This window comes from Mytilus californianus, unplaced genomic scaffold (assembly GCF_021869535.1).
Source record: "Mytilus californianus isolate M0D057914Y unplaced genomic scaffold, xbMytCali1.0.p SCAF_2, whole genome shotgun sequence".
Classification (NCBI taxonomy): domain Eukaryota; kingdom Metazoa; phylum Mollusca; class Bivalvia; order Mytilida; family Mytilidae; genus Mytilus; species Mytilus californianus.
The window spans coordinates 91,816,661-91,830,743 of NW_026262668.1; the positions used below are offsets into that span (position 1 = coordinate 91,816,661).

At 33.0% G+C, this 14,083-nt stretch overlaps 1 protein-coding gene and 1 long non-coding RNA gene across 2 annotated transcripts in view; both read left to right on the top strand.

Moving 5' to 3' along the window:
* LOC127728497 (uncharacterized) overlaps positions 1–14,083 on the top strand; it is a 42,184-nt gene that overhangs the window by 3,584 nt on the left and 24,517 nt on the right. The window lies entirely within an intron of this gene.
* Positions 685–13,653, top strand: LOC127728471 (uncharacterized). Its single transcript, XM_052235866.1, has 10 exons — positions 685–776; positions 2,643–2,749; positions 4,486–4,631; positions 5,236–5,397; positions 9,802–9,932; positions 11,051–11,153; positions 11,726–11,857; positions 12,465–12,547; positions 12,796–12,882; positions 13,399–13,653. Exons 1-10 carry the CDS (start codon positions 763–765, stop codon positions 13,487–13,489), a joined length of 1,056 nt encoding a protein of 351 aa, XP_052091826.1. The 5' UTR covers positions 685–762; the 3' UTR covers positions 13,490–13,653.

The window sequence follows — 14,083 nt, forward strand, 5'->3', positions numbered from 1 at the left end:
CATTGTTCAACTGCTGTTTTCTTAAAGACTTGCGTTTTCCAATAAGTCCCCATTGTTGCAAGTCAAACCAACAACTTGGATATTGGTACAAATGTATTTGCTGCTTCGCCAAACACACAGCATTTAGAAGTAAGAGCAAATACTGGTTGGCTCAGAGTCAGAAGAATGTGTCTGGGTAGAGTGACCGTGATGTCTTCGTATTCACTGTTACTTTGTGAATCGAGTACATGTATCACGTTGATAATCTTGCTCACTGCGGCGTGTCGGTCTAGTAAAAAGCAGGGTTCATATTTATCTCACAGTAACATGTTTTGGTTTTTAATATAATAGAACAATTACACGGTAAATCAGCGAGACAATCAGAATATACAGAATGCTATACTATATGACACAGTTATTTCAGAGGCATAGGTCATGCAAACGGCTAGACCAGATTTTGATAACCGGATAATGACACTCCAACATTTCAAATTGGGAAATCAATATATGATCAGAGCAAAACTCGGAAAACAGAAATTGAAGCAAATAGGATTGCCTTTATAAAACATGTTGTATTTACTTATAGATACTAGCTAGCATGATCTAGTTGTTAACCAGATGTTCACTAGTTTTTGTTCCATTATAGAAATTATGAAATACACGTCAGTCGGTGACAACAACTGTAAATAAAAATGTTATCAGACAGATAAATGTACCGGATGTCTTAAATGTTTATCAAATTTTCCACACGATAAGGTCTTTATAAACTTACATGTACGAAGAATGACGACGAAAGGGTAAGCTCAATTGCTTGTATTTGGTAATTGTAAAATTCTCTACTGTAAAAAATACTACATCACTATCACATTTGTAGTTGGGAGTATTTTTGCTCTTTGCGTGAACATGTTTGAAAACGTGAGTGTTAGCCAGAAGACAGAATTCTGTTAACACAAACACTGTAGCAACAGTTTGTTAAAATTGAACAAAACAGCACTGATAAACAAAACAAACAAAAATACTCTGTCAGACAACGTGCGCTGGGAGGCTAGCAGAAAAAACACAAGAATCCTTGAATGTGTTATAAATAGGCTTAAAAAGAAGTCAGAATAATTTACTGATATTGTTCACTTCGTGTAACTGGGTTCACTACAAAATTAAAAGAAAAGGCAGTTAAATTATTCCGTGTGTAATTGAGTTTTGCTTGTTTGTTTTGTATTCATATTCGTCAATTTAAGGTTTTAAAGCATTTTTTTAAGTGTATACCTTTCAGTGAAGGACACTGCAACATGTTGATATATTGGCTAAAATTATTCGGTAGATAAACAATATAAATCAATATAGACACTCAATATAATAAAATATAGAAAGACTCAAAATAAGGAATCTTATTTAGCACATAAAGAATTATAGATAAAGAAAAATCAATACATTGATGAAAATCGGCGATACATCTGCTTCCCATAACACATGTCAACGTCTGGCATACACGGATAGTAATTTTCATAATATATATATATATGTACATATATATACGTACATGTGAGTGTTTCCTTTACATTGCATTGTTATATAAGTATTTTGACATCATTATTCTTAACTGAAGCAAATAAGAATCATTTCATGACATGAAATTTCCTATAGTTGATATTTTTATATCCTGTATACTAGATTTTTTTTCTAATTTATTTATTCGTCTGTTTATTTTAGTTACACAACATTTATTATGGATATTCAATTAATAATTCAAGAGTAATGAAATAAAAGTCTTATTTTAATGTTCGTCTTTCAAAAAAAAAAACAGTCTTGATCTCTGTATTTTGTGAACAAATTCAAACATGGAAAGAAGAAAACCTTGCTAATCATTCCAAGAATAACGACATAGAGCTGTACAACATGGAACAAATCATCGGCTCCGTCTGTTGGTCATGTCACTTTTTAGCTTTACAGTTTTAGTTGTTCGTCTCCTGAAGATACATAACACTGGGCGTAAAAGGCGGCACTAGTGCAGCTGTAACAGACGATACATTGTACTATAGGTTAAACAATTTGTATTACTAAAATATAATCACAAATAAAATGATACCAAATCTGAAATATAGGGCTTGGAAAAAAGTTAAAAAGCAGCCACTCTTTGAGTAAATTTTTACAACTGATCAAAAACCTGCAACCCGCAATCTTACACATTTTTATTCTTGACTGCCTTATCATGATGTCTCTGTTTAATCATAGCCCTTAGAGTAGTTTACTAACCGTCAATCTAAATTGGTTTTCTTTCGTCAAATAACCGAGAAGACCTTTGTTTTATGTATATAAATTCTATGGTCATATTTTCTGGCAAACTAACTGTATCTTTGAGTGATATCCAGTTATTCTGTGCGTACTGATCTGCAGAATTCGAAAATGATTGATCATTATTACAAATGATAGCTGATTCTTCTAACATAGGTCATCTCAAGCATTCTCTTCAGTATTGACCCCTATCTTATTTGGTAATAACAGACATGGACAATTATGGCAAGTACTTAACTGAACATTCACTAGCAATAAAGTAGTCGGAAAACCAGTTATCGGGTTGTGCATTCTTCAATCAGTAACTTACAAAAATAAGGAAGCATGCAGCCATAGGAAATGGTAATTCTAAATAATTATATTGGTTGTTTTAGGTTTCCAGAAACGTTTGTTGAAGGGTTCCATGACGGGAATTCAGCATCAAAGATGAGATACAAGGACTTAGGCAACACTGGCATGAAAGTGTCAGTTCTCAGTTACGGTATGTATTTGCATAAATAACTATAGTTAATTTTTGAAGAAATAAGTCTGTACCACACCTCAAGATACCAATATCTCCTATAAACAAGATACTAATTTGTTATATACAAAAGGTGTGTGATTGTTAATGTTTGGTAAGAACAAAACATAATTAAGTAATTTGCTAGAAGTACAAAACTTTTTACAGACTCTGATTTTGTTATCCTCGAATTACAGTTAATGATAGGTAAATCCGTATCCTTCTGACTACACTCTCAAAAATGTGTTTAGGGCATCAGCATAAACCTATACATGACTCACTTGTAAACAGGTTCATATCCTTAATATGTTCTTCTCTTACACATGTTGAGGACAGTATTATAAGATTGAAAATGTTAACCCTTTGTGTGTTTAGCTTGGTAACATGTTAACGATATACATGTATAGGTAGTGCATATATTTGATTACATATATATAATTAACATCGCTTTATCAACTCACTTATTTCTCGCTTGTTCCATGATTCTGTGTTCATTGTTCATCATGTTCACGATCAGTTAACTTCGGCAACAAAAACCGACAGTTCATTAGCAGCTAAAGTTGTGTGAATTAAATATGTTTTGTCAATTATAGGTTATGGATTGGTAATTAATGTAAAAAAACGTGCTTAGTGGACTAAGTTTAGCATATTTGCATGCATTGGTTTAATCATTTCATTAACATTATAATAACAATATATGACCTTAAACAAACTATATAGTTGATTGTTTTACATTTGTGTATCTTGAGTATTCCTACGATTTGTTGCAATGTTGTCATGAGCGTAAACGAACACATGTGTGCGTAAGTATAGTACGAAAGTAATCCTGGTAGATGCAGACATGTCCAATAATTGCAAGTTGTACAGGCACGGTCACAAAACATTTAATTCATAAAACCATCGACCAATCAGAATTGCAAAACCATATGAATTGTTCAGTTAATGTAATTATTAGGACGTGATTGACATGAATAAAACTTTACATATATATATATATATGCGTTTGTTTCACATCTCCCTTGACCACCACAGTACCAAAGTAACTCCAAAACGAAATAGAAATACACCAAAGTAAAGACATATATTTTATTCTGAGAAAGGTTTTTCAGTATAAGGGTTTAGTTTGCAATTTGTCGTTTTCTTGACCATAATATAAATACAAGGAGATGTGGTATGTTTGCCAATGAGACAACTTTCCACCAAAGTTCAAATGAAATGGATGTAAGCTTTCCTTATTGATCGGATGAACATTTCTACATGACTGTGAAAAATTAAGATATAGAACTCGTTGTGGGTAAATAATAATTTTATTCTTTTGGATTTTCAACTTTGTTTTACCATCTGTAGATCGAGGTATTACATTCTGGTTTTCCTCTGCTATATGTTTATTTCTTGCAATGTAGCAAAATTTAAAAAAAAAAAACAACATTAACTCCCAGTGCTTGAGTCAAAATTTCATAGCGTAGATCTCCTCATTATTTACTTAACCCATCGTGTACACCACCAAATGTTATGATTTTGAAAATAGATATAGGAAGATGTGGTATGAGTGCCAATGAGACAACTCTCCATCCAATTAACAATTTATAAAAGTAAACCATTATGGGTCAAGGTACGGCCTTCAACGAAAAGTCTGATTACAGATTAGGATAAAAGTCGAAAATAATTATCATATTCGATTTAAATACAAATCAAATAATGTCTTTGATTCAAATTAGGTGCTTCCTCACTAGGCAGCGTTTTTCACGAAACTAATGATGCCGAGTCACAGAAAGTTGTTGAGTTCGTCCTTAAAAGTGGAATTAACTATATAGATACCGCTCCATGGTATGGTCATGGTAAATCAGAAACAGTTCTAGGCAAGGTAAGCAAATGCTATATAAGGAAAAGTTTATTTTTTTAATTTGTAGTAGATATGTAATTATATATAACAGCGTTAGATTAATATATAAACATTTTATTATCAAAAACATAATCTATAGGATTAAGTTGGATTGTAGATAGTAAACAAGGATACTTTAAATAAATTGCATGTATCGCTATTGACATCTTTTCCAAATTGTTAAGAATGAGCTCATATTCAAATTTTTGAATTCTTGATTACTACATCCATTTAAACATATTATTTTAACTTTTTTTCCTAAAATGGAATATGAAACCCTATGATAAAAGCAAATTATAGGATATATGTGCAGGCTTTCGTCTTCAGAACGTTACCAAGGTGGTTAGTCTGAACATTTAACCACTGAATTGATTGATGTTTGTTTACACCGCATCAGCATTAACAGTTAACAGTACAGATCCGAATTATAAGAACGATATACTGATAGAAAGATGCATGATTATGTATACCAGTTTACAATATGGTTAGTTTACCTCTCTTTGAATATGCTAAAATACTATCTGAAGTATGATTAAATGACATATTCAGTACTAAAATGATCATCTAAAAACGCATATCATTTTAGGCCTTGCCATCAATTCCAAGACAATCTTATTATTTAGCAACAAAAGTTGGACGTTATCAGCCAGAGGTAGAGAAAATGTTTGATTTCAGAGCAGAACGAGTAATACAGAGTGTAGACGAGAGTTTAGAGAGGCTTGGATTGGAATATATTGATATCGTACAGGTAAGACGAAAGGTACAAACGATGGCACACATATTTATAAGGATTGTATGTTTCCCCTGTTGAATCTGTCTTTTTCAAGCTGCCAAATAAAATGTTTTACGATATATGGTAGTGAAAAGGGTGGTTTCTATAATAACAAAATTATACAAAGCATCGAACCCCTATAGTTCCGTTTTATTACATTTTTTTTTAATCATTGCACATTGAAAGGATTTCTTGTCTTCTGATTTCACAGATTTTTTTATTAAAAAAAAAAGAAAAGTAGATCGTTAGTTTAAATCAAAAAGAGATTATTCTATGTTCTGTTAATCAGTTTTTCGCTGATTACAGTTCTAAGAGACTACACACTGGTATAAAGTTATGTGGCATACCATCTGTTTGTTTCAATTTGTATTAAAACTCACCAAAGCTATCAGGCGTAAAATTGAGTAAGCCTTACGCGCGTTTCGTCTACATAAGTCTAATAATTGACTCGAACAGTTGGAAGGCTTAATCAAATACGAAGTTGAAGAACTATAAAAACTGAAAATTCTTAAAAGTTGTGTCAAATAAGGCTAAAGCAAATCTATACCTGGGATAGAAAACATAAATGTTTCGAATAGTTCAACAGTTTATAAACAGTAAATTGACAAAGATGAAGAAATTATTTTTTTTATGATATTTGAAAAAAATTGTAAAATCTTGACAAGAATAACTAAACATAAATGAACACTGTGAACTCACATGCATACAAATCAAAATAAATGGCACGAGCAAGTTACATATAGAATCCTTCCACCGATCTACCTCGATATTCAGAGAATATTGAATACCATGCTCACATTCACACCAGCATTTCCAGGACTCCGAAGGGAGCATGTGTATGGCCTGGGGCGACTTTAACCTACGGGATATCAACTGGAAAGATGGAAGTGTAAAATAATACGCAGCAAAATAGGGTCCATCACATCAACCACCTAAAATCAGCAAAGATCTTTTCCTAAATCAAGTTGTCATGGAACCAAAAAGAAGTACAGAAACCAGCAAGAATACACCCGATTGATTTTTTTCTCACGAACAAAAGTACATTAGTAAACAATGAAAAAGTTATACATCGGATAACAGGCCATGAAACGGGGAATTTGACAATTGGAAAGTTGAAATCATCGCGTTTTTCATAGATTCTAGTTTGAATTCGTCCATCTGTGTCAATATCAAGGAAAAGATCAAAATATGAATCAGACCTTACTTCTAGTTTCGGTAGTATCCTTAATCTCAAGTTCACTGGGATATATGAGAATCAGATGGAACCACTCGCTGAAATGTGATTAACAAGCATCTGATATAAGAAGATATTGAGAGAGCAAAAGAATGGCAGAAAAGATGGAATGTAACTCCAATTAGAACTATATAAACAACATCATAAAAGTAGAAGATGAACGACATGAACTATATAATAAACAGAAACACTTCTAGAGTAATATAAAATCTTTAAAAAAGACAACACAGGGAAACAGGCAATTGTTAAGCCTTTATTTAAGAAAGGTAGCAAATATGATGCCATCAACTAATAAGCTGTATCATTTTCCTGTTAGTGCCAATGCTTAGAAAAAAGTAAAGTAACACAAATATCGAACTCCAAGGAAAATTCAAAACGGAAAGTCCCTTATCAAGGCAAAATCTAAAGATCAAACACATCAGACGAAAATATTCCTGACTTGGTACAGGCATTTCCTTATGTAGAAAATGGTGGATTAAACCCGGTTTTATAGCTAGCTAAACCTATCACTTGTATGACAGTCGCATATAATTCCATTTTATTGAAAACAACGTGTTAGCAAAACAAACAGACATAATAGGTAAAAAATTTTTTTTTACTAAAAATGTCAAAAATTGGGGTACAGCAGTCAACATTGTGTTATAATATTAATAACTATAAAAACAAACAACTATGTCAATAAAGAAAAACAAATGGCATATAGACACTCTATAGACAAAGCACATAAGCAGAAAGACAAGAGTACAAAAATGACCATAGCACAACAACACAATGGCGGGATGTATAAATACCGAGCCACGCTAAAAGGATATTACTAAAAATTGACGAAACAGTAAAGGTTAAAAATATACAAAGACAAATAAAAAGAACACTATAACACGTAATTAAGATGATAAACAATGTCAGTACCTAGAAACTATACTTCCAGACCAACATGTATTATTTGTGAAGTTGATACGGAACAAGGTCTTCGTATCTTCCGATGAACTTTTTTAGAAAAAGAACGAGACGTTCTTTGACATAACCCTGGTTCATCAACTCTCTGCACAGACATTGGTGACGTTTTATAAAGTCTGAGTAGCAGCTGCAAGCTCTTGAATACCGAATGTGTTGGGAAATGTATATCCCATATGCAGGTGAAATAGGAATATTGCTGCTAAGGTGGGGGAAATTTATAATTTCAAAATAAAAATCTTCTCGTTTGTCATAGATTCTGGTACTGAGATGACCACTTATGTCAAATTCGAGGCATAAGTCTAAAAATGAGGCGGAGGAAGCCGTGTCTGTTCTTTCGTTAATTTCTTGTTCCTGGGGATATATTAATGGAACCAACTCAGAAAAGTTTGGATTTCTAATGGAAAGAACATCATCAATATATCTAAATGTGAAATTAAATGATCTGGCTTCTTTGATCTTCTTGTTTTTGACAAGTGTCTGAAGGAACTCCGACTCATATGAAAATAAGAAGAGGCGCACAGTTCGTTCTCATAGGAATGCCGACAATTTTTTTGAAACAGTGTACCTCCAAATTCAACGAATTTGTTGTTAATAAGAAACTCCAGCATACTAATCACTTGTTCCTCTGTGTATCATATTTTAACTTTTTGTTCACTATTAACAAAATATGTAAAACTTATTATCGTAAGCAACCTCTTGAAACAACTAGACAAATACAAAATACTTCCCAACTGCCCGCACGGTTTAACAGCAAGACGAATATGTGAAACAGAACTCATCACGCTTTGACACAAACTTACATCAGGTCTAGACAGAGGAAAGCTGATTGATAAGAGCACCCTCGACTTTCCCAAATCCTTTGATCGCGTCCGACTTAAACGACTTTTAAACAAGCTGCAACATTATGGAGGTACAACATTATGGAGGTTTCCTTTTCAAACACACAACTGGACACAATCATTGTTATCTGATCGTACCCCAGTCTTTGGTGAGGGAGAATCATCAGAGAAATCTTCTGTGGTCAGCGGAGTCACTAAAGGGACTGTACATTGACCACTAACATGCCTGCTATTATTCATCAACGACTTACTGATAAAATGGCATCTAACACGCGACTATTTGCCGATAATTGCATAGTACACAGAACTATAGCATCCGTCGCTTATACTGATATACTACAAGAAGACCTATACAAACTTGCGAAATGGGAGTTAACTTGAGTCATGAACTTCGACTAAAAAAAGTGCGGCGTACAAACAACCACCAGATTACGCTCACCCATGTTCAATGCTTACACGCTTAAGGGACAAATCATTGAAAGATCTAAAAGTACCAAATACCTTGGAGTTGATATTGAATCTAACCTGTACAATATCATTTCGACAGTCACGAAAAGCCAACAGCATGCTAGGATTCTAAAGACCTAAGAAAATCAAATAGTGATACAAAGACGAATGCCTACGTTGAAACTATTGCTCAACAGAAGGGAACCACATAAAAAAGATCGGGGTAAAAAGTTGAGATGGTCCAGTGCCGTGCTGCCCGTTATACCACCGATTGCTATAGCAACACAAGTAGGGTGAGTAGTATGTTAGAAGAACTTAGCTGGGATTCACTCAAAGACAGAAGGAGGAAACAGCAACTAAAAATGTTCTACAAATTGGAAAATGATCTTGTGGATATACCATGCGACCAATATATGCCACCAACTACAACCAGTATACGATCAGCACATTCAATGAAGTCCAATCAGTACTCAACAAAGACCAATGGATTTAAGTACAGCGTTTTCTTCAGAACAGTGACAACCTGGTACTCTTTGCCAGATTCAGTAGTTAATTTTCCCGAGATACACCGTCTTACATAAAGTATACTAGTAATGTAGTCTTTCCAGTCTCTACCGTCAGTGTATAGTTTTACCACCTTTACATACAGATAGACCTTATACGATCGAATCATTCGATGTTATTTATACTAACCAAGTAAAAAGAAACAAGGGAATTTGAAAGCAGCTCTCAAAAAAGTATCACAGAATGAAAAGGAAGGATCTTTAAATTCCTATCTGCATTTACACACTTCTAATTTACTATGTATCTTTGGTGAGTTTTTACTATGTGTAAGTAGTACTTTTTATTTTGGTGTTAATATGTAGAGGTATGGATTTGAAAAAGTGTGTAAATGTATTTTAGGTGCACGACATGGAATTTGCGCCTAATTTGGATATAATTATCAATGAAACACTACCAGCTCTACAGAAAGTCAAAGACAGTGGAAAGGCAAAGTTTATTGGCATAACAGGTTACCCTTTAGAAAATTTTAGGTGAGATTTTTTGACAGTATATTGAATGTACCTGTATACTTGTGCCTATTTTATTACATTACAAAGACGTTAGTCTATAGAGTTACCTTGTGCGTGTGTGCACTGATAAACTGAAGATTTCTTATTCAAGGTTATCTTATTTCCATTTGACTTGGTTAACATTTATTTACCCGAGATATCCCGTCATAGTATACTAATATCATGTAACTTTTTTAAATCAATAAATCAAGTCTAGTAGTCAAAGTAAAGTAAAGTAATAATGCACGTAACAATCGTTAATAGAGAATTATTAAAAGTGAACCTTCATATATAACCGTTGCATTACGTATGCGACAAAAGAACTTATGCATTTGCAGAAAACGAATTGACACTATCATTCTTTTATTATTATTTTTGTTCTATAGTCAATTAAGAAATTAACTACTCAAGGACGGACATCGTTTGTTTATAGATCTGACTTACATTGTAACCCATTAATCTATCATTAAACCAAAATCATACAAATTTCACAGAAATAGAGTTATTTGCATAATCATAGTTAAACAAATTATATCTCCTGGTTGTGACATTTAAACCGATTTCGGATTCGCAAGCCGGTCGATGCATGCATAACAGAAAACGATTACACTCTCGATCTACCCGGTCTCGCTTAATTTTGAGTTCATCCGGTTCTGTCCGTTTTTGTGTTTATATCTTCTTAATGGATTTGAACATCGGTAAGCTACTGTTGCCTCTCATTTATATCAACGTAATATCATAATTTGATTTTAGGATGACATGGCATAGCTTTCTAATAGAAAATTGTATGGAACTTCTTAACCGGTGTGTGTGTTTTGTATAAATTTTGACAGCTTTTCTTTGTTGCTCACAAAAAGATTCTTCTGTTTTGTGATCCTTTATTACAGGTACCCAAAAGAAAGAAAAAATTGCAAAAAGTATATGCCTTTATGATACTTTATGATACTTTAAACCTCTGTAATGGAAGAGAATGATAAAGTCATCATTCATTTTTGATACAAACGGCTTTTTATTAATACCATTTTGCTATATTAATTTTGAACTTTGAAAATTTATTTGGAATGGCTTAATGGTCTTATAATGTTTTTTTCTATTTTCAGAACCGTAATAGATAGAAGTACTATTAAGATTGATACCATATTAACATACTGTAGGGCATGCATGCACGATAATTCGTTGGTGGATTATATTCCGTATTTTCAGGTAGTTAAAACTTTTTTTTAAATCCTAGATGGCGGCACCCTTTCCAAGTCTTCTGAATCAAAATACAAAGGTGTTTCCTGTAACATTCAATAATTATTATGAAATAGAACAGTCTGGTTTTTTTATTACTTTTAGTAAATGAGTTCCTATGATAACGTCATTTTCTGACATTTCAATTTTAAAGAAGATTATCTTTCTTCAAAATAATTGATAAACTTTATGAAATTGGACACCAATTATATTTTCCTTTAACGGGAAATATCATATTGAGAAAATCTTAAATATTTGTTTTATATTCTTGATAGGGAAGGTTGTAAAAAAAAAATGACCAAAAGTCCTTATTTCGATATTTATGATACTAATTAGATACCAATAATAGCAATGAGTTCGCTTACTAAGGTACATATTAAATATGTACATATCTGAACTAAACCCAGTCACACAAAAGCAGGACAAAACATGGTCTTCAAAAACAGACCACTGTCTGTGATATATGTCAAGTTTGTGAAAGATTTCAGAGTATTTATTCATTTATACTAGAACTATAAATACTATTGGCATTTTGTTATTAGGAAAAGGGTATTGGTATTGTCAATGCTTCACCTATTGGCATGGGGCTACTTTCAAATAGAGGACCACCAGAATGGCACCCGGCATTACCTGAAATCAAAGAAGCTTGCAAGAAATGTGCAGAATACTGTAAGGTAAGTACATTGTGAATATACATAAAAAGTAAATTTTTACTGCGAAACTTTAGAAAGATCATAAATTCAAACTGATACTTACACAATTTGCAATTTACTCAGTCTTAGGGCGGTACTTTGTGTCTTTTGTCTTTTGTTAGTAGATGTTTATGCTTCGTCTATAAGTCAAGCCCTATCCGACTGAGTTTTACAGTGTGTTCTTATAATGTGCTGTTACATCCACTGTCCCAGGTTAGGAGTGGGTTGATCGCTTGCAAACATGTTTAACCTTGCCACATTTTCCCCAAGTCAGGAACCTGTAATTCAGTGTTTGACGTTGTTTGCTGTTTGCTGTTTTTCATTTTTGTTTTTCGTCTGTCGCTTTTACATGAATCTTGCCTTTGATTTTCTCGCCTATATTGTTTAACATTTTGTCAGGTCAGACCCTTTTATAGTTTACCATGCAGTCTGCCGGATTTTTGCTCATTGTTGAAGACCATGCGGTGACCTGTAGTTGCTTGCATCCGCTTCATTTGATCTCTGGTGGATAATTGTCCAAATGGCAATCATACCACATTTACTTATTTTTTTTACCGTAGAAGTGATTTTAATCTTTATTATTTGGCAGGAACAAAATGTAGATATATCCCGAATAGCAACAGCTTTTACTTTACAACAAGAAGTATCTACAACATTGGTCAGTTCTGCAAGGTAAGAAAGTCTGATCTAGAAGATGATTTTATGATAAGAACCAAAGTCATTTGACAGAAAACAAATGTTAAAATTGAAATATGTGTATTCATTAAACTCATTGGTGGTACTATCTTCTCTATAGTTAAATCCATATCCTTCCACAATTTATCGATGCAGTTGATGAACATTAAGTTATTTGTAAACATTTTGTATACATTGATGTGATCTTTCTGACAAAATATTTATGTCCATTACTTCTTATGTAGTTTAGAGAATATGAAAAAGAACCTGGACTCGGTATATAATCCACTGACGGAAAAGGAGAAACAGGTGTCAAATTATGTCATCAAAACGTAAGTAAAGCAAAGAAAGGAAGAAAGACATAATAAGAAGAAAAAAGAGAGTAATACAATGTACATCTGATATGGTGTATGTCCTAGTACAATGCGTTTATATGTAAGATAACAGTTCAAGATCGAGATGCGTTATTAATGCACATGACATGCAGCTTTAATAAGGTAAACATGAATTCCAGGAACATTTTTGGCAAACAAATAACATTCCGCCACTAAATCGAAAATTACAAAAAACATTTTATGTCTATATTTGTGAGGTCTAGGTTGTCAGTCTTTGATATGAAAAATTAACATTGTTTTAAGTGTTTCATCAGCATTATAGAGTAAAGAACTTTTTCATTCGCTGCTTCTATTGTTTGTTCTTCAATATTAAGCACAGGTGGCTGTTGAGCAATGCATATTTTTTAAGTTTACGCCCTATGGCTTGAAAGTACCTACGAAATAATAATCATGTAAAGGCATGTCTTGTTAATTAAATTAGTTACTGTATAGATTTAATTGAATATGTTTCAGATATCTGGATCCACTGCCAGTTAAACATTGGGAAGGTGCAGAAGTAGCACAGTACCGGGATTCCATGGCAAAACTTATCTCAAGCAATTAATTCACAAAATTTGATTACATTGTAAATTTTCAGAAAACTTAGTCGATATTTAAGGTTGACTCACTTGACTGCCATTGCTTGTTACAAAAGATATTAAAAACTAAAGTAACCTGAATTTACAGAGGATTGTCCGAACTATTATTACAAAAGAATCACTTTTATTTCTTAAAGTTTACTAATTTTCTTTTCGTAATATGTACTTTCCTTAGTTGTTCTCTCATTGTTCAATAGTACTGAAGAATAATGTATTTGGACTGTACACATTTGATCCAATGTGTAACCACTCATATGGACTTACCATATTATATTATATTCCATTACTATGGTCAAGTCAGACAGGACTAGACTATCATGAGATGCAGACCTTACGCTACGGTCCCGACAAAGACAGTTCAATTTGACACCAAAAGCAGTATACAATATGCAATGAAAACAATGCATTTTGTCGGGCAGGATAAAAAATACAAGCGAAGGCCGCCATATGATATGGTCCTGGCCTAAGGTCTTTGGAACATAAACATTAAATGATTTATATTTCAATTCATACGATTCATACTGTTTTCGCTGCTAGATAAATAAAACATTATCAGTGTC

Bases quoted from the DNA above. Each gene is read 5' to 3' on its own strand.
- LOC127728471 (XM_052235866.1), top strand. The intron at 11,154-11,725 runs GTAGTTAAAACT...TTTTGTTATTAG, and splicing joins ATTATATTCCGTATTTTCAG to GAAAAGGGTATTGGTATTGT. The intron at 12,548-12,795 runs GTAAGAAAGTCT...CTTCTTATGTAG, and splicing joins ACATTGGTCAGTTCTGCAAG to TTTAGAGAATATGAAAAAGA.